Below are 20,424 nucleotides of genomic sequence, written 5' to 3' on the forward strand. Positions count from 1 at the left end.
TGTTTTTTCTGTGAAAAGTAATTAAAAAAAGAACTAAACTTCAGGAATGGGAGAAATATATTTTGAATGTGCAGAGTAGGAGTGAATTCCTTTGGCTCTATGTTCATTATTGAAGACTGATCCTAATGTGAGAAGTTAAAAAAAAAGAAAAGAAAAGAAAATTGGGAACTGTAAAGGGACAGCTAGATGTAGTTCTATAAGACAATGGCCTAATTAAGGACAAAATACCCAAAAGGAGAATAATCTCAGACTCAGATTTGGAAATCAAAAAGTTCTTGTTGAGTAAAAAAGCACAGGGCCTTCTGGAAGCTTTACTGAGCTTACTTTAGTTGGAATATCCAATAAATAACTTAGATGTAACACTGACCTCTGACAACATCAGTGTAATTGGTCCTCTTCCGTAAGTTACTCTCCTTGCAACAGTGGTTGGAAATATTCTTCATTCCTATCAACCTTTTCGCCGTCAGTTGATTAATCCTCATCTGTGAAAGCTGGGACTTTATTTGTATACTATGTGTTTGGATTATTTTCCACTCTTGTGGATAGTAGTAAATCTTAGTGTTCCATTCTCTTCATATCATCTGTGATGACCAGCAGTGCGTACATTGAGAAATCAAGATGTAAACGTGTGAAACACAAAACTGCTTTTCCACAGTACAATTTGTCTTCTCTCTCTCTCTCCCTTCCTTCCTCTTTATTCCCTTCCTTCCTTCCTTCCTTCCTTCCTTCCTTCCTTCCTTCCTTCCTTCCTTCCTTCCTTCCTTCCTTCCTTCCTTCCTTCCTTCCTTCCTTCCTTCCTTCCTTCCTTCCTTCCTTCCTTCCTTCCTTCCTTATTTCCCTCCTACCTTTTCATAAGGATGTCATGGTGCTGAATAAAAATTGTGGGTTGTATCGTTCTAATTCCACTCTGTTTTGTAAGAATGAGGAAGTGATGTTCAGAACTATTTACTGGCAGCCATCTAAAACATGACCTTGTGGATAACTTGCTGCTGACAGCTTTGGATTGAAACACTGTTTATTTCCAATTTGCACATGTTAAAGTGTGGTGGAGTGATGTGCAGGTTATATATTTAATATGTTACCATAAAACACTGCATGTTCAGTTGAATGTCAGAAGCTGTTGCCGCTCAGTTTTCTAAGCACAACACTTACTACCTGGCACAGGCAGCCAAGAGTAGTCAGAAGCACCAGCAACTGGTGAATTAGTAGAGAAGGAAAACTGGGACTTCATGTGTGGTTCTTCCTACACTTGCATCATTGCCTGTGTGTTGTTACAACTCCTTGTGTTTTGATAGGGAACTTGCAGTTTTATATTTGTGTTTCTGCAGTCAAAATCCAAATTAGAGTGAGATTCCTGGGTGATTTAAACAGTTGTAATCCCAATTTAATTAAATTGCACTAGGGTACACCAACTGAAGATCACTATTCTAAAACTGTGATGTAATGTTTTGGAAAAACTGCCAGCATTTCCTTTATGGATTTGACTGAAAAATTCAATGCAATCCTTAACTTCCAAGATAAGTCACTTTACAGATACAGGAGTAAGTACCTAAATACCAGAACTTACTCCTCTCCTTTGAAACTTCAGTCTTCACTTAAAAGAATGCATTCGAGTACTACAACTTCACTCTATATCTCCGTTGCTCAGTGTGTTCATGGGGCCATCACCAGCAGCTTTCTCTTTGTACTTGCGACAAGACTCTCTAATCTGTCTGTGACTGAATTTTTGTTGTGGCTATTCCTATATTCTCACATTTGTCAGATTCTTGCCTGAGCTGGTCCCCTTACCTTCTTTAATTTTTGACCTTTTCTTTATGCTGCCCTTCTGCCTGGAATAATTCTCCTTTAAATGTCCAACAGGCAGGCAGTCCACAAAATGGATAAAAATAAAGGATAAATCAATAATGGATAATTAAAAATAGTGGATAAAAATAAAATATTCATTGAAAACTGACCTCTTCACATAAATATTTCATCTTTACTCAAATACCACAATAATATAAAGACATTCCTTAAATCTCATTCCTGAGGCAATTTGGGAAAAGCTCTGCCTTTGCTTCACCCAATTTTCATTTGAAATGTGCTAATTTGCCTATAAATTGTACTCTGCTCCTCTCTGTCAAACTGATGTTACAAACTCATAGTGCTATAGTGGCCCAGGAAAGTATTTCAGGACATGCCAGTACCTTCCAGACTAACTTGCTGTCTGAAACACCCATACAGCTGCGGCCCCGTTTGGGGAGAAAGAATTTTCCTTTTAGTCTGGAGTGAACATAGATGTTCAGTTCAGACTGAAAGGAGCTGATTTCACTTGCTGGTGAAAATATTAACTGGGCTGCTTTGGACAGAACACTCTTGGTTTTCCTCCTAAATGCTACTAGAAATTGTAAAGCTTAAGGTGAAAGAGTAAAGGAAGCTTGGTATTGTCGGTCGAAAAGGTGGAGATTAGAAACATTCCTTCCAGAGCCCCATTGCCTGGTTTGCATTAAGCACCATCAGTACAGAGCATGTTGTGTAGAGAGAAATCTGATCAATTTGGAAATGTAGTAGAGGAACTAAAAAGGAACAAATTAAAACCCTGTATTCCCACTTGAGTTGCTTCTGCCCCTCGGGGCTCATCCAAAGCCTTTTGAGGTTTGCTGTAGATTCAATGAAATCTTACTGGATGTCAGTGATGAGGAATAATAGGATTAAGTGAGGAAAGTTTTGCTTAAATAGTAGGAAAAACCTTTACAACCATAAGATCAATTAGGCCACAGAATTGGCTGCCAAGAGGCGTGGTGAAATCTTTTTCACAGAAAATGTTCAAGTGAAGACTTGAATGTCAGCCATTTGCAAAGGGTTAGAGATACTGGAATTTGGCCATAGTGTGGGCGTAGAATCTGATCTTTAGGAATTGCCTGACCTCGTAGTGTTTCCTTCTAGAGCTGAACAACCACATGAGGATGCGCTGTTCTTTAATGAGTATATTACAGGCTAGAGCTTTTGTTGCTCTTGCTCTTTGGCTTGCCCCCTTGCCCCTGTGTTCTGCTCCTACTTCAGCCTTCTGAAATAGGAGATAGAAAACTTTAGCTAACATCCTTCAGCCTCGTGATGCTGTCATGCACGTTGTTGAATAGATTCTAGTGTGCTCTGAAACGTCTTTAAGAATATATGGTAGGAATGAGGCCTCTGAAGAAAACCAGCAAAACATTAATTTGTTTTGATGCTTTTATAGTAATGGCTGTTTAAATTATTCCAAGACATGTATGCTTTGTATTTTGGTGTCAAATCTGACAGTAACAGAACTAAATACTCTCATTTGTTTCACTTCTGCTTATTTTGCAAGTTGAAGAGTAAAACTGGGGATGTGGGGGGTGAGTTAAAGACTGCTTAATTAGTATCCTATTGCCATTATCAGACATGGATTGGATTGACCATCAGTCTGACTCAATAGGCCATTTCTTGTATTTTTATGTAAGACTCATTCCCATTGCTAACAAGCTTGGAGGAAGGTTTGCTGTTTGGTCATAACATGACTATTGGGAAATCATGGACATGGTGGAAGCTTAAATTCCAGGAGAACGGACAGGTACCATCTGGCCAATTCAGAAGATGCAGGAAAAAGGAGTTTATGAAATCAAGCAAGCTTGATAGTGAAGTCAAACAAACTGTGCTCAGATATAAGAACAGCTTTTGTAGCATTGTACGATAGATCAAAATATTTTTGCACAAAAATAAACAAAGGGTTCACATGAAGACAGGAAGGATTTCTTTCCTCAGGGGATGCCTTTTCCCCAGGCATAGGATAATGGTGATGTCCATTTTCTACAGGAAGCAAGATAGACCTATGAAACTGATGACTAGCATGGGAAAGATTTTGCTATGAATGAACACTTTCAGTAGCCAGGAACAGAAGACTAACTAAAGGAAAATGAACTTCTTTACTCGGCATCATAGCTTCAAGATGTTACTTAGATGGATCTGCTGAGCTGAACACTAAGAAGTTACCTCTGTCTTCATTCTCCCTTTATGGCCAGAACTTCTTGGGAAGAGTAAAAAGAATTCCATCTTTTCTAGTGCATCAGCAAAACAAACATCAGTGCGGTGTGTTTATTATTAACGCTGGAATGAGATCCATACAATTGAATTGACAGAGCTCAAGTGGAATTTGTTACTCTTCCAGTAAGGAAAATCATCCTTAGAATTATGAACTGATCAGAGAAGATCCTGAAGAGAAGATTCACAATCATCAGCACAAAGCTATAAGTAGAGTTGCTTCTGTGGCTAATCAGTTCTTACATATAACCTCTCCAGTAAATATTCAGTTGGAATTAAATCAATGCAGTCCTAAATTGACTGTATAGAGCAGAGGCTACCAACATTATTTGCCTAGTGTTTTGCTTTTTTCTCCTCTGTTCTTTCTCTTGGTGTTCACAAGATTATGATGACCCATCTATATGTACGTAGAGATTAGACCAACAGTATTTCTGTACTAAATATTCGCTGAGTGCTAAATACCCCTGCTATTTGGTTAATAGGGAGACGTAATAAGGAAATATGAATTTAACTGCACTTCTGCTTCAGCTCTGTAATTCACCTTTAAGCTGCAATAAGTGTGGACCTGGGGATATTCCTATTATTTGAAAATCCTTAAAAGGAGCTTACCAAGAGGCAGGTAATTGTCTACTTCATGTGAAATGGTTGTAAGTGAAGGAACATGCTTTCTGCATGTATAAACTCCCCATCATATTCCCCATAGAGTTAACTGTTAAGGACAGATATCATTCTGTTTCTTTCTTAGATCATGTTGGCAGGAACTGTAAAGGGCATCTGCTTTTTCTCAAATAGCTTGTTTTAAAAAACTTTTTTTTTTATTAGGATCATGTGGGTATTTTATTCCTATCACTATTCTTCTTTAGTTATTGTGGCATGGCCAAGACTGTTAACAATCTTGCCTGAAAAAAAAGTTATTTATTTAAGCAAGTGTATAGCAAATCAGATGACTATTTGCAGGTCCCAGGAGCAGTATGCAAAATGGTCTAAGGAATTAGATTGTATCATCTAACCTAATCTATTGTTCTGTTGCAGACATTGTTGAATGAGCTAGACCGAAGCATGGGGCGATATCGAGATGAAGTAAATCTCAAAACAGCTATCATGTCCTTTATCAATGCTGTTCTGAATGCTGGGGCTGGTGAGGTGAGTCACTGCCCTAGAAAATCCATCTCAAATGTCATGCTTGAATTAATTTACCTTGGATAAGGCTAGCAGATTATGTCACAAATCTTGTGTTCCTGAGCATATATAGTTTGTGTAAAGTAATGCTTAATTGTTAAGTTCAGTCCTACAATGTCTTAATATTATTTCATTCCCCCGTCTCTTCTAATTCTTCTAATATAACATACCTCACTGAAATGATTGTGGTTTTCGGTTTTGTTATTTTTTTAAGAACTGCAAAGCATTTACCTTTTTCATATCAGTCTTTTAGAAAACATCTTGGTTTACCTTCTGAAATGTTTTGAAATGTTAATATGTTTTGACTCAAAGCCAAACTCAAAACATCTTAATTTAAAAACGTCAAAGGCTTTCAGAAAAGTCAGTTTGTTGTTTTTCATTCATTAGCAACTCTTTCTTTTGTGTCTGGAGAATAGTTTAAGCTGATTTTGTTTCACTAGAAGTGTTACTTTCACTTTTATTTTGTTTTTTTTTCTGGTTAAACCACAGTAGACAACAAGCTTGTAAGAGCTCTTTCTGGGAGTGTATTTAGCTGTATCTGCAACAACCCTGTGAAGTCCTGCTGAGTAGGTGTCATTTAGCAGAGTATATGGTGAATTTATGACAAATATCTATAAAAAATGTGAGGATGAACTGTAGTTCTGTACATCTGTAAACAGAAGGTAGATCTCTAATTGACTAGCAAGGCAAGCACTCATAACTTTTGCTCCTTTTGAAACATGAAGTGTGCTATCGTTGTGACTGGCCTTGCAGAATTCATTGTAGATACAGGAGGACAGTATTTTTAAGAGAAACAGAGGCAAAGACTTTAATTTTTTTACTTACTTTACTAGAATCCTGTAATCATCATGTGTATTTGGTGTCAGGATAGAGGTTATTAAGAAAGGAAATATTAAGGATTTAAGCAATTTTTTTTTAGTGTGATTAAAAGCTTCTGGAACCATGTAACTTGTTTTCCCCCACTTTATAAGGACAATTTGGAGTTCCGATTACACCTACGATATGAATTTCTAATGCTGGGAATTCAGCCTGTTATTGACAAGCTAAGAGGACATGAGAATGCAACACTTGACAGGTAAGACATTTTCTGAGAACTGTCATTTATCAGCAGAGAGAAACATTGATCTCCTATATTTGGGTTTCAGATTTAAGCACAAAGTTGTCTCTGTCTCTCCCTATAACTGTCTCCCTTTAAAGACAAAAAGGAGATTTGTCCTTAAAATTAAAATCAGCAGATGAAATAGGAAACACACATGCTAAACTGGAAGTGGCTGTGACAAGGATTTCATGAATTGTTTTTCTTCTAAGCTGAGGATGACAATCAGAATGAAAAAATAAATGTTGTAATTCTTTTCTTGTATAGCAAAAGTGTAACAAAAACCTGTCCTGGTTGGAGGGAAATAAACCAGTTCATTGATTTCATTGAGACTGAGTATGTGTGGACATCGTGCAGGTTCTGGATTTCCAAGATTTTTCTTTAACCTCACTCATTTTTATGATCTGTTTTGTAACACAACCCTCCAAACAGTAGCACTGGCACAACTGTAAGAGAAAAGGAACCTATGGTGGGCAAAGGGGTAGAGATGCCAAGCAGACAAAAGAGGAAAACAGGTAGCTATTTTAAATGTCTTTGTTACTGTGCAAAATTTAACAGTTTATACTTGCTGGCAAGTGTGTTGCTGTCCCTTACTGTCTGCTACTCCAAGCCCCTTCCTACAGAGCAGGGCTGGTCTGTAGGTATCTAGGACTTTCTAGGTAGGAATGTCAAGTTTGCCGAAGTATATGGTGAAAAAATACTAATCAGGCCTATGTCTGCAGCTTTCAAGGGACCATTTTCTCAAATATCCACTGTTAGGAGTTGCTATAGGGTGATGGAGCATATAATGCTTCTGGGATTCTGCATAAGCAAGTGGTTAGCACCAACTGCCTATTATGAAGAAGGACCTCATGTCTTTGAGCAGGGAGAGGCTTGTATCTATCTATTAATGCTACAGGGAAAGATTACATACAGTTTTGTGCCTGTGTTTGCTGAAAAGCTGGAACAAGTAATGTTGGTTTTTGTCTACAACATTATAACCAAGAAAAGGATCTATTCTGTATGACTCCCTGTTCGTTTGGCTAGTAACCAGGATGTATAGAAAGAGCTTAAGATTTTAGGAACTTGTGGATCTTACAAGTTATAGCGATGAGAATGATACAGGGGTTTGAGAGGATCCCAGATGTCTAGATTATGTAGGCTGTATGCCAAGCCAAGAAAAGGAGATGTGCCACAGCCTTTTTCCACAGCATCTCCTGTGCTCTGATCTCTGTGAAAGATAAGTCCATATGCCTTGGTCAACTGCATCTCTCACCAGGTCCCCCAGATCCCACCAGAAGCATGCTGTTGTGCTTAATAGGTAAATTGAAAGACAGCTGCAAACTATGCTGTTTATCACACAATCATAGAATGGTTTGGGTTGGAAGGGATCTTTAACTAATCCACTGAATGCATCTCTACTCCACGACATAAAAGAAACAGCTTGTTAATGTTGCCTGACATGGCATGGACTTTCTAGATGCAGCTAATGTTGTCTAGTTAACAAGTATGGGGTGGACTTTCTAGAATGCATTACCAGTGTAGGCATTGCATTAACTACAAGTGGAATATCCTTTTTCAATTGTATGTTTATTTTTAGACACTTACTTCAACACCGTGACTTAGCACAAGGGTTAAAGTACATCTTGACCGCAGCTGATCATTTCTTTTGGCCTGATATTGGCCCCCATGGGTTGCTTTGCATACATGTTCCAACATTTTATGTAAGAAAGGCTTGCCAACTTCCAAATGTTGCTTCTTCTATGGCGGCACACTTAGTTTAAGTCTGAATTATGCCATGACCATTGGTGGTTTTTGGTTTTCTTTTTCTATTTTCTCTTAGGCACTTAGATTTCTTTGAAATGGTCAGAAATGAAGACGACCTGGAACTTGCCAAGCGGTTTGACCTGGTAAGATTTTCTATGGTGTACCTTAACTTTCCAAGGCTGAACATCTTTTTTGTATCTTTGATGCAACTTCCCCTTGTGTTCCCTGAAAGCAATGATTGTCTTTGGTGCTGAGCGTGGCTGGTACTCTTGTTTTCACCATTTCTCATGTAGCATGTAGGTGATCTCTGATCTATGAGCAATTACAACAATGATCACAGAACAGGGCTTCTGCAATGTCTTTTACAAAGCCTTCTTTATTTTGTTTAGCCGAAGGTTCAGGAGCAGAAGTGGTTATCAACACTGTTAGGCATGTTTTCAGTCCTAACGATCAAGATGCATTCTAATTTCAGACATCTCTATTACAGGAGTATGGGTTCTTTACAGGACTTGGGCTCATTTTTGATGCTTTTCCCAATAGATCACAGGAAACTCCTGAATACTGCCACCTCAGAGACTGTGGAGAGAATCAGTACTTTAGAATGGGTGGAGTTTGAGATGATCATAAAACAAGAACAGTTTCCACAACCTCTAGCAACAGTAAGGAGCTGTAGGATCCAGAACAGTTGTAGTTTCTTCTTTTTTTGAATCAGTTCCTGCCAAACACTGATACAGAAAAACTAATCCTTCCCTGCTTATTGTTTATTATTTATGCCACCAACTCCTTGGACCCAAAGATTCTCATAGAATCATTGGATGGTTTGGGTTGGAAGGAACCTTTAAAGATTACTTAGTCCAACTTCCTTTCAATGGGCAGCAACAAGCATCTTTCACTAGACCAAGGGGGTTGGAATTAGGTGATCTTTAAGGTCCCTTCCAACCCAAGCCATTCTATGAATCTATGTTGCTCAAAGCCCCACACAGTCTGATCTTGGACACTTTGAGTGATGGGGTATCTTACTTATTTATTTATTTTGCTTGCTTCAGGACAGCTCTAGGTGTCTTGGTGGCTCTATGTGACTTTCTAACCACCTTTCTAACCCTTTGCCTTGGGGATCTTTTTCTGTTCTGGAGTAGGTTAATGCATATCTCAGAGACCTATGTACAAGCTCCTCACTGAGATTATAGCTGGACATTCCAAGAGACTGCAGAGGTCCAGTTGCTGTCTCCGTGTTGGTCTGACCTTTCACAGTTAGTCAGGCTTTCAATGTGCATGTTTTTTCTCTGACTTGTCCTTGCACTGCCTTTCCTAATTTCAGATCCACATTGATACAAAAAGTGCCTCTCAGATGTTTGAATTGATCAAGAAAAGATTGAAGCACACAGATGCCTATCCCTATTTGTTATCCATCCTCCAGCACTGCTTGCAGATGCCATGTGAGTACATCACAGTTTTCCAGTGGAAGGGGTGTTGCAGAAATGGGTGAAGTTTTGGCATGGGTGCAGGGTCACAGTTACCAGGACACACACTGCTTTTGTCCTCCATTCAGAACTTGGCAGTGCCTAAGGGACTTAGTATCTTGCACTGATCCCACCCAGCAGATTTTGTGCAATACTTAAAGCAGCAGCTTGACTTCTTTGCACTTGCAAATAAAACTAAGTAGCTGGAGACATTCCAGTTAGTCACTGACAGAGCTCTTAGTGACTTTAAATTAGGAGCTTTAAAAAAGAAAGAGCCCTTGTGCTTCAGATCAGAGAATTCTCAGAAATAGACACCATTTTGAATGTTAACAAAATGCAGTGAGGAATTTTTCTGGTGAAACAATACAGTACTGAAAGCTGTTCTTTCACCGGGAAATTCCACAATAAGTCTTCGGGCTGCTATCTTGTGGCAAAATGTCAGCTGAGGGCTCCTTAACTCAAACTGAAAAATAACATTGGCATTTGTTTTCAAGAGAGGTGATAGAAATCTACTTGTTAACTGTAATAAAGTAATTCAGTCATGTTTTAAGAGTGTAGCAGCTGCATGAAAGCATAGCTAGTTCACATAAGAACTACTTGCCTTAATCCTGTTAGGTATCAGGGGCTGGTTTTGGTTACTTTCAGCCATATTTGAACAGTCAAACTAAGTCAACTTTAGGAAGAAGTATGCAGTGAACTTTTTCAGGAGGTAGCGTGGTATGTTTTCAGGCACTGATTACGTTTAAGTACTGCCATGCACAAATTCAAGCAGTTGTTTGTCCCAGTGGCCTCCTTGCTATTACCATTTAAGACAATACTTGAGCTTTGGGTATCGACCTGGAGTGTTTGGTGGCAGAAGAGTTAAGTCCTTCTAGGGTAGGACAGGATTGTACTGGAGCAATTTAAAATAATTTAAGGTCTAGGTTATGTAGCTAAGGGAGCTAAAGTGAATTTTATGTTCCTCTGGCTCTTTTATTTGACATGCATGGGATCAGTCCATTTTGTTCAGTTTCTGTTCTTTCTCTCAACAAATTTTGATCATGTTTGTATGAACTTTTTGTGTCAGTTGAGTTTCACTGATCTGCAGACAACTGAATAACTGAGTATGCAGATAGAATATCTAATTGTTTTTATAGTGCTTGGTCACGATATTACCTAGGTGCATAAAAAACAAAGCAAAAAGCTATCAATCCCCATAAATTACTGAGTAACAGCCATCATGATCATGACAGAATCAATTCTGAATTCATCTAAAGTGCAAGCTGGAGCTAGTCTGTCAAAAGGATTGCACAGCCTGAACATGCAAGACAGACATAGAGTTGCAAATGCTTGTTATGTGCTGTTTTAATATGCCAAGTGTTTGTAAATAATCTTCTAGCCTCAAATCAGTGTTAGGTTCTGTGTACTGTAATTTACTATATAAGAGATTAATATGGGAACCGGAAAGGAAGGAATGCCAGTTTGTCAGTAGATCTATGCACTTTGGCATGAAAATTGAAGTTCTCATGGGTTGGTCATTTTCCTTACAGATAAGAGGAATGGAGGAAATTTTCAGCAATGGCAGCTGTTGGACAGAATACTCCAACAAATTGTTCTGCAGGATGAACGAGGAGATGATCCAGATATAGCTCCGCTGGAAAACTTCAATGTCAAAAATATAATTAAAATGTAAGCTGCAGCATTATTGTTAGTTTCTCTTATAAAGGTATAAGTATATGATAAGTATGCAGGTACTTTGGAAATAAAATATCTTACCTGAAGAATTACCTGTGTTAATTTACAGCTTCTTGTTGACTTGCTAGTCTTATAGCCAAGTTTCCCTTTAATGACGTCTTCAACAGATGTTATTTTCTAGCAAAGTCCTTGCTTTTGGTTTCTAATTTATTTTAATATTAGTTAGAAGAGCAGAGAAAAAAAAAGTGATAGTATAACAAAACTATTTCATTTTTCCTTTTTCTTTCAAAATGCTGATGAAAGCTTTCATTGATATTCTCCCCAAAATGTTGTCATTTCTACTTAGATCTGATTCCTCATTAATGAGCACATAGTTTAGAAAGATTTGAAATAGTTGAAAATAGTCCCCATCTAGCACATAAAACCTTTTACCTCTCAGTAAAGCATCTGCATGTGTTCACCCACAGACTTGGCCAAGGGTTCTACCATTATTTTTTCCCATAGGGCGCATCATTTGAGAAGTCTAGCTACATTAGCTGGCTCTCATCTCTACTTCCCTGTTCACAGTCCTTTTTTAGCCAAACTTTTGGAGTCTCCATCCCATCCATCTACCTCAGGTAATTCATGGCCCATTAACCTTCTGAAATATCTACTGGGTAGAGCATTCTTATAGAACATAAGCCTCAGATGAAATCAAGTTCTCCTGTACTAAAAATTCTACAGTTCATCCTTTTACAGGCATGAGTCAAAATCAAAATTGGTTTCTCATAATGGAAAAGTACACCGGTGCTGATCTCGTTCTGTCTGGATATCAGACTCCATTCTAGAACTTGTGCCTGATCTTCCATTTCTACTTTCATAACTACTACTCATTTTGCATATCTAATCAGTCTCCAGCATGCCCTGCATATTTTCTGTCAGTAATAGGAAATAGCTGTGCCAGTATGAGATACGAGCATTGCCTTGTTACTGATATATTACCCAACAGATAAGCATCCTCCCTTTTCTTAAGGAAGAAAAAAATAGAAAAAGGAAAAAAAAAAAAAGGAAAAAATAAAAAAGGAAGGCAATCCAGCCTTGTATTAATGATAGGATAATTTGTATCCCATGGCAGGATGATTTTAGCTATGACTTCTGCCTTTCAAAATAAGTAGCCTTGGCACCTTGATGGTATTACCTGAAGACATGGAAATGCCAGGATTTTTTTCCCCCAGACATTCCTTTATTCCTCTTTAGGACTTCAAGCTACAGGATATCACCTTTTTAATATAAGCTGCTAACTACAATAAGGATCAGGATTTGGACCCAGACTGACCACTGGTATGGTCCTGATTAAATGTAAATTTACCAGGTTGTCTTTTGCTGATCACTTCACACAATGGCCACTTGCCTTTTAGGCTGGATAGCTCAGAACAAATTTAAATGATCCGATTTCGTCTTTCAGGCTGGTGAACGAAAATGAAGTCAAGCAGTGGAGGGATCAGGCAGAGAAGTTTCGGAAAGGTAAGTGTGTCCTTTGTGTTTGGGGGTGAAAGAGAGGAAGAGCATGATTCAGTCACAGAGCAGTGGGCAACAAAGCTAGGCACAATTGGCTGTCCAGGTTTTCCTTCATGGACTAAACCTGCTTTGTCCCTTCCAGTATATTTCGTCTTATGATGAGTTTATCTGCTTCATAGGATAGGGCATCCCTCAATCCTCACGTGAAGTGATTTTACAATATAAGTGAAACTTGGACGTTGCTCTATTGATCACTGAATATTACCATCAGAACAGTCATACTCCATTTTATTTTCTCTACTTTCACTAAACATCCCCAGATGAACTGACAGAGTTGTCAACTTTATTTCAGTGTAACCTCTGTTTCTTTGGGAACTGTCCATGAGCTTTATTTCATTAGCCCCACTTACCTGTTCTTCCTAGATCATGCCGAGCTGATGAGCAGGCTAGAGAAGAAGGAGCGGGAATGTGAGACAAAGACCCAGGAGAAAGATGAAATGATGAAGACACTGAACAAAATGAAGGATAAGCTGCAGAAGGAATCCTTGGAGTTGCGCCAGACTCGGGACCAGATGAATGACCTGGTAGCTCAACTTAATGAGTTCTCGGTAAGAGACTGGGATTCTTCTCAATCTTGTTTAAAGCCTGCTAACAAGTGAATGATGAACAAAAGTACATTATCTAGCCAGCTGCAAAGATGAACACATAGAAGCTGTTCAGCTTTCAGTTTGGACCAAAATCCCTGAGCTGGTGGTATAGAATGGGTAATGAATGAATGGCCTGCTCCATTCCTTCTTTTCAGCCAACTTCTCTGTAGAAGCTGCTGAGGCACACATGTCCTCCTCTAGGCACTCTTTTTACTGCTGAGGTGGTCCTGATTGGAGGAATATTTTGGTGGAATATAGAGAAATCTCCCAGATATGAAAGCAAATTTAGCGACGAAAGAGGATTCCTGTTGTGCTTCAGGAGGGCCTGTGCCACCCTGGAGCTCTGCAGAAGAGACATTTGCATCTGCTTCTTCCTGCCTGTTCCAGTAGTGTGCCGGAGCTTCAACTCCCAGGACACAGGCCTGAAGTTAGACACTGCAAAAAGCAGATTCATTCCCTCCTCCCTCTCCCACTTTGTGTTGGTGGGGCCTAATGACAGGTATTCAGTTTTTCAAACCCAAGGTTTAAAACCCAGGAGTTCAAAAGTTCATAAGATTGAACTTTTCTCTTTTTTCATACATAAGGAGAAAATAATACATTTTGGCTTCTTTTACTAGCTTTCTGTTTTTCTGAGCCATTTATGGTTCCCTTTTTCAAGCTCTTCTCCACAACTTCAAGGGCTTGAAACTTTCTCTTAAATGAAAGCTGAGATTCCTCCCTTTATTGCATGGCTTTGAGTGCAGGAGGCTTTAAAGAAAACATCAAATATTTTGAGACTTGTAATAAAATCACATCAGCTGGCAACATGGAGTTATTGTGCCTTTTAAACCGTTTGCTTTCTTTTTCTGTGTGTTTTTTTTCCAGCACGGGGGCAGTATTTCCTTCCCACCCCCACCACCCCCTCCTCCAGGTGGCCCACTGGCTTTGTCGTCTTCTCTCATGTCTGAGAATTTGCCCCCGCTGCCACCTCCTCTGCCCTTCTCCAGCTGCCCCCCTCCTCCTGCTCCACCACCTCCTCCAGGAGGACCTCCTCCCCCACCAGGAGCACCACCCTTCTTCAGCATGGGGGTGCCCCCCCCTTCAACAACCACCTTCAGCAGCAGTGGCACCAGCCTGAAGAAGAAATCTATCCCGCAGCCTTCACACCCACTGAAATCCTTCAACTGGGCTAAGCTGAGTGAGGTAAGAAGCTGCAGTATTCTTAGCAATTAATTAACTTTCCAAGTGTGAATCAGTGTTAATTAATACCATGGTGACTGAAGCCAGTGATATTGTGGCTTTCCTTAGGCTGAGTCAGTAGGAGTCAGTAACTGTCCTGAGGGAGCCTCCCCACTTCTCCAGCAGCAGCACAACACATCTCCTGTCATGACCAAGGTGCCAGTTAGGTTGAGCTGCAGTGGATCTGAGCATACCAGTGGTTCAGCATAGCTGCAGTGGGACTAAATGTTGTAAGCCAGAGCTGGATGTCTCCAGGGCTGGTATGCCAGAACTGCCCTCACTTGCACATCAGGGAAAGGGACAGTTAGAGCCAGTGCAAGCAAAGCACAGTGAGGACCAGCTTCCAAACTAGCCTCCTCTACCCTGACAGGAACAGTCTCCGAGGAGAGAAAGGTGGCCTGTTTCTCCTCACCATTCACTTGTGGCCATGAGGCTAGTTGCCCTTCTCCTTGCATGGTTACAGCTTTGCCACTTGAGAATAAAACTCTGAAGTGGAAATAAAAGCAGAGGAATTGGATTCCTCCTGTTGCACTCATATTCTGCTATCTTAGTTGCCTTTAGCTCCTTTCCTTTTCTCTCCGTGATTTTTTTTTTCCTTTTCTCCCTTTCTCTTTAGGTCTTAATTTTTTTAACTGATTTACAAAGAAAAAAAGTGTCTGTATTGAGTTTGGATGGCTGCCTAGAAACCCAGGTTCTCTTTTAGACTGAAACTCACCCAGGGCCCAACTCAGGCATTTGGAATGAGTGTCCAGGGACCTCTGGAATGCCACAAGAATTCTCTCTCCCCCTCTCTCCTTTTCTTTAAAATAAAGTGAAGTGAAATATTTGCTGCACCGTCTGTGCTTGTCTGTCAAGGCCACGTGGGGGGTGTGGGAGAGAATGTAAAGACGGGGATTTATTTTCCTTTGCAGAACATGGGACTTAGTGCTCTGAAAAAAAAAGAAATAATAACTAATATATGTGTATATATATATGAATATATATGAAAAAGGGAGAGCCACAGGTGTTTCTGTTTAGTGTACAGTAACTGTAGGCTTATCCTGCCCTCTGGTTAGGAGTGAAGGCAGCTGTACTAATAAAATTGAAGACCTGGGTGGTGAGGTAGGTAAAACGTGGTATTTTGAAGAAGGCAGAATAGATGGAAAAATGGACATAAGAGGGAGTAGTTTTCATTTTGGGGTGTTTGTGTTAGCATTTTGACCTAGTAAGGTCCCTGCAAAACTGCAGAGGTTGAGGTGAAGAGCTGCATTTGTCTTGTTCTTTGGGTACCCTTTGTTATGGAATTAAATAATTCCGCTGTCTGCTGGAGAAGGTGCTGGATTTTGTCCACCTTCATCAGTTATCCTGGATTCCCTGCTTCAGTACAAGGCACTCATTTTCTGTTCACATGGTTATGAATTTTCTGGATACAAAGTCATGAGTAGGTCAGATAGCCTCACCTTGCATTTCTTTACTATTGCAGCACTTTAACAATGTTCTCCTGAACTGTCAAAGTAGCCATATATAAAGTAACAAAGACTCAGAACCAGCATACTGGCCGGGGACAGCATGTCTCCAGTTCTTGAGCATGGGGAAACCAAGGCCTGGAAGTGTGCATAGTATTATTTTATAATATTATTATAATATTATATAATAATATTATATTATTTTGGTTCATGGTAGTGCTTAACTTCCAGTTCATATGGATGCAAGTTTTCCCCACAAAAAACAGTTTGAGAAAAAATACATCTGATACCGTGTTTTTCTTTATCTTTAAAAGCTGGTCCAGATAGCAAAGGTAAGGGTATGCTTCCACCATGCAACACAGCAGGGTGCAGTGACCTAGTGCTGGAAACAGAGCTGCACATGCACTTAGGGCTGTAGCCAGATCGAGTATGTTATTCAGCTCTTTGCATGCTGTTGTGCCCACCCTTCTCAAAGTAGTTAGTGCAGGCTCTCTATCCTAAGCTGTGTAGTAAAAAGATGATGCTCTGACTGAGGCAGCCCACATGATTTTGACCCCCTTTCTGTCCATGGAGTGAAAGGAAGCTGACAGAGCCCTAGATGAGTGTGAATAGGGCTGACCATGAGGGATTTGTCTATGGTATACTTTCTTAGCAGAGGAATCAAGGCTGTTCTCTGGGGCAATTGGTGTGATTTTTATTTTTTTTTCCCCAGCGCCAGTACTGTCTTAGGAAGGAAAGGACTGATCTGCTGGGCGTTACAAGAATGATCAAATGTATTCTAACTCTTAGCAGTTGACAATAACAGATTGTCCGCAGTTCCCATGGGTACAATTAGAAAGAGCTTGATTGGAAAGTATTCATGCTTCTAACAAGGAAACTCCAAAAACCCACTAATTTCTTCTGGGAATTACAGATTTTGTACTAGCTTTGATATGAGCTGATGGTCAGTGGCAAAGCCATTTAGATGCATACGTGGGCTGAATTCTGGTTAAGCCCTTCCACACCATAACTGCATTCATACAGCACTGTAGCATTGTCTGTGAATTCCATTCATACAGCACTAGAGTAGTGCTGGTGCCAAGGATCTCTGTTTTTCAAGAAAAAGATACTGCAGTGTAACTACTGTAATGCCCTGGAAAGATTCCTGTCTTTGTTTCTAAACAGAATGTAGCGTTTGCTCTCCCAGCCCAGATTTTACATAACACCCAAGATCAAACAGGGTCCAGACATTTATGGTTCATCCAAACAATGGAGTGGCTTCAAGCACTCTGGAACTATGGATTCATATAATTAACTCTTTAATAAACATAAACATATTAATTTGAAGTTGTCAAAGTGAACCAAGTCAACTGTCCACTGTGGTGCTTGTTATCTCATGGCTAGAGAAGAAATATCCCATTATGAGACAGGCTGGTAATGACTCCAGCAAATGATCCAGACCTGGGTGAACTTGTGCATGTAATGTTATTGATTATTCTGATTTCTGGAACTTTCTTCCTTAAAACAGCCTGAGGATCACAGCAGACGATGATACAGGATTTCTGCCAGAAATTCAAACTTAATGGAAAGATTCCTACAAGATCTCTGTGTGAAGCTGCTCGTAATAGCTTTGGTGGTGCCCAGTCCTACGCTGAGATAAAACAGCTGTCTCAATTAACAAAGATGCCAGAAATACAATTTTTGTACACAGTGGATTTTTCTTCCATTGAGAAAAGGATCTGATATCAAGAAAGAAATTTAGAATCATAGCATGATTTGGATCGAAAGGAACCTTAGAAATAATCCTTAGAAATGTCCCTTCCATGGACAGGGATGCCACCCACTAGATCAGGTTGCCCAAGACCCCAAGACCCCATCCAAACTGGCCTTGAACGTCCTTTTTCAGATACATAATGGAATTATGAATCAAAATTCTAAGGTTTTACACTTTTTGGTGGTTTAAATTTACAAACATTTGGGGATTGTCTGGTTCAGTATTTGCAGAACACACATAGTTTCTATGGTTTCTCTGGCCCTGCAGGATAAATGAAAGGCTGACCCAAAGTACTGTTAGCTTTCACTTTTCTGTGAGGTTGTTGAATCATGATGGATTTTGATGACTTGCTGCAGAGTATCATTATTTGTTCTTCAGGGTAAATAAAATCATCCATTGGTTGTAGCAGAGGATAGCTTGATATGATTTCTAGCTCCTAGAAGCACTTCTATTCTCTAATCTTCGTTGTTTTGTCCACAAATTGTGCTTCATTACAAAGGTGGAATAACAATTGTAGCAGCTCCAGTGAGCTAATTATTAAATGAAACTTACCAAAACTTCAACTTGATGGAGCAAATGTCTTGTAAATAATTGTTCTGAAAATAAGATATTTCCTTAACTAGTATGTACTACCATTTCGATAGAACTCTGGGAAAAGTAGTTCAGAGGGTGTGTTTCTTAAAATGGGCCAAGGCTTTGCAAAGCAGAGAAACCACAGTTCTTGGTAGACTTGTTGAATGAACAAATGCGTAAATAAATACATAAAGATGGGAGAAAGCATGTTGATTAAGTGACCTCTCTTTTTTCTTTTTTAAGGGGGAGGAAGAAATAAGAATTTTCTTCATTTTAAAACTTTGAGTTAGGGACCATAAGTATTCTTTCTGGTGCTGAGGGAATCACTTATCATAGCACCCATGTTACACAAGTCTGTTTCTCCTAAAACTCTCAGTCTCTCCTGGCTGATGACAAGGCACAATCAGACAGTTAATCCATAACTGAGTAGGAAGAGGTCAGTGTAGGAAATTATCTGGCAAGAACAACAAAGTTTTCAAGGGCAGAACTTAGGATAGAAATAGAAAGGACAATCTCATTGCAAGCAAAGGTTGTTTATACCTATGCCTGCCTAAGTTTTTTCTTTGACTGGACTACTTAGCTTGTTTTTTAAGCACTAAGTTGGGTTCCTTGGGTCAAAGTTCTGTTTGTGCACACCATTGCAATGAGTGCTGCTTTGGAGTTTGTCTTCATGCTTTATGTAGCACACAAACCAGCTTATATGGGATCAGATTTAACCCAAGTCTTAAAATGAATATGAATGAAACAGGAATCATTTTAACTTCCTTGGTTCCTTTTTTTTCTGGAAGATACAGATAAGAACCACTCTCTGCGATCCCTTTGTGAGTCTCAGAACTGCCTGTTCAGGCACCTCTGCAATCCAGTAAGACCAGCCCATTCTGTAGTGCTTTCATCAGTCTTGCCATTCATGGGGAAACTTCACTCCCATGAGGGCTTTCCAGCCTGACAGGTAGATGGGCAAGACTCTCATAAGTAGCTGTCGCTTGAGTCACATCCAAGCACAGCATACAGCTCCTGGTGCCTGCCAAACACAGCACGTAGCTCTTGGCATCCCCAGGGTTCTGTCCCAATGACAACTCTATGGATGGTTCCTGAAGAAGGTCCAGTGCCTTTAAAGGTTGGACATGGTGCTTAAGGACATGGTTTAGTGGGTCATATTGGTGATAAGGGTGACCAGATGATCTTGGAGGTCTTTTCCAACCTGAATGATTCTATGAATTTCTGACCACTGGCTCTCCTCAAGATATATTTTTCCATATCAATGTTTGATGGGACAATCTGAAACAGGGAGGAATTCAGAGAAACATTCCCAAGTTCAAATACATCCCTTAGGATTTATAATGCAAGGTTTATAAAGCCAGCCTGGAAACCAAGTGAGATTGAACACCCAGCCTGGATGCTTCTGGCTAAGACTGGCAGTAGAAGCCAACATTAGGATAAAACAAAAATTAACTTTGTCTCATATTCCTTTAGCTGAGATGAGCTTCCCAAACTTGTTTGTTGCATTGTAGTCACAGGGTCATGTTTTTGCTTTTATGGAAAGGAGAGCCACACTGATTGCAAGGAGTGATACAAAGATATTGGTGAGCCTATTCAGGGGTATGTGCTCCCATCTAGCACACACTCTCACTGCAAACAGCATTGCAGCAATCTCAGCCAGACAGCCCTCCCTCCCCTCGGGCACTCACAGGCTGCCTCTGGAGGGAGGGTGTTGGTTTTCCTCCACAGTGTCTGTTCCGCCAGGAATTTCCTCCAGAACACTTCACACTTTTATTTCCCCCTCATTTCATTTTCTCATCAGGTGTTTTTCCTTGCTCCTTGAGCCTTGTGGCTTAGCACATTTCCCTCATTCCTTTGATGACTGTGAATGGGAAGTAGAGCCTGTTCCTAATTAGTTCTGATAATGAAGTGTTAATGCACTTTGCTGTGTAGGTGCAAGTCAGGTACTTCAGAGCTGGAGCCTGTGTGAGGGTTTCATTGCCATTGCTTGCTGTTCCTGGCTTTCTCTCCACCGGTGTTCTGATGTTTTTTCATCTCCTGAGGTTTGCTTAGGTCTCTTTACAGTCCTTTCTGTCCTTTCTCTTTTTCTTTTAATCAA

The 20,424-nt window shown here is 39.9% G+C and overlaps 1 protein-coding gene across 7 annotated transcripts in view; it reads left to right on the forward strand.

The window, feature by feature from the left end:
• Nucleotides 1-20,424, forward strand: part of DAAM2 (dishevelled associated activator of morphogenesis 2) — a 197,074-nt gene that overhangs the window by 133,076 nt on the left and 43,574 nt on the right. For all 7 annotated transcript variants that reach the window (XM_068676592.1, XM_068676596.1, XM_068676598.1 and 4 more), the window contains 8 exons: nt 5,071-5,181; nt 6,189-6,292; nt 8,136-8,202; nt 9,378-9,495; nt 11,049-11,187; nt 12,638-12,696; nt 13,114-13,298; nt 14,202-14,519. In XM_068676592.1, coding sequence (XP_068532693.1) covers nt 5,071-5,181; nt 6,189-6,292; nt 8,136-8,202; nt 9,378-9,495; nt 11,049-11,187; nt 12,638-12,696; nt 13,114-13,298; nt 14,202-14,519 — 1,101 coding nt within the window. The remainder of the gene's footprint in view (nt 1-5,070; nt 5,182-6,188; nt 6,293-8,135; nt 8,203-9,377; nt 9,496-11,048; nt 11,188-12,637; nt 12,697-13,113; nt 13,299-14,201; nt 14,520-20,424) is intronic.

Source organism: Anas acuta, chromosome 3, assembly GCF_963932015.1.
Source record: "Anas acuta chromosome 3, bAnaAcu1.1, whole genome shotgun sequence".
In the NCBI taxonomy this organism is placed as follows: domain Eukaryota; kingdom Metazoa; phylum Chordata; class Aves; order Anseriformes; family Anatidae; genus Anas; species Anas acuta.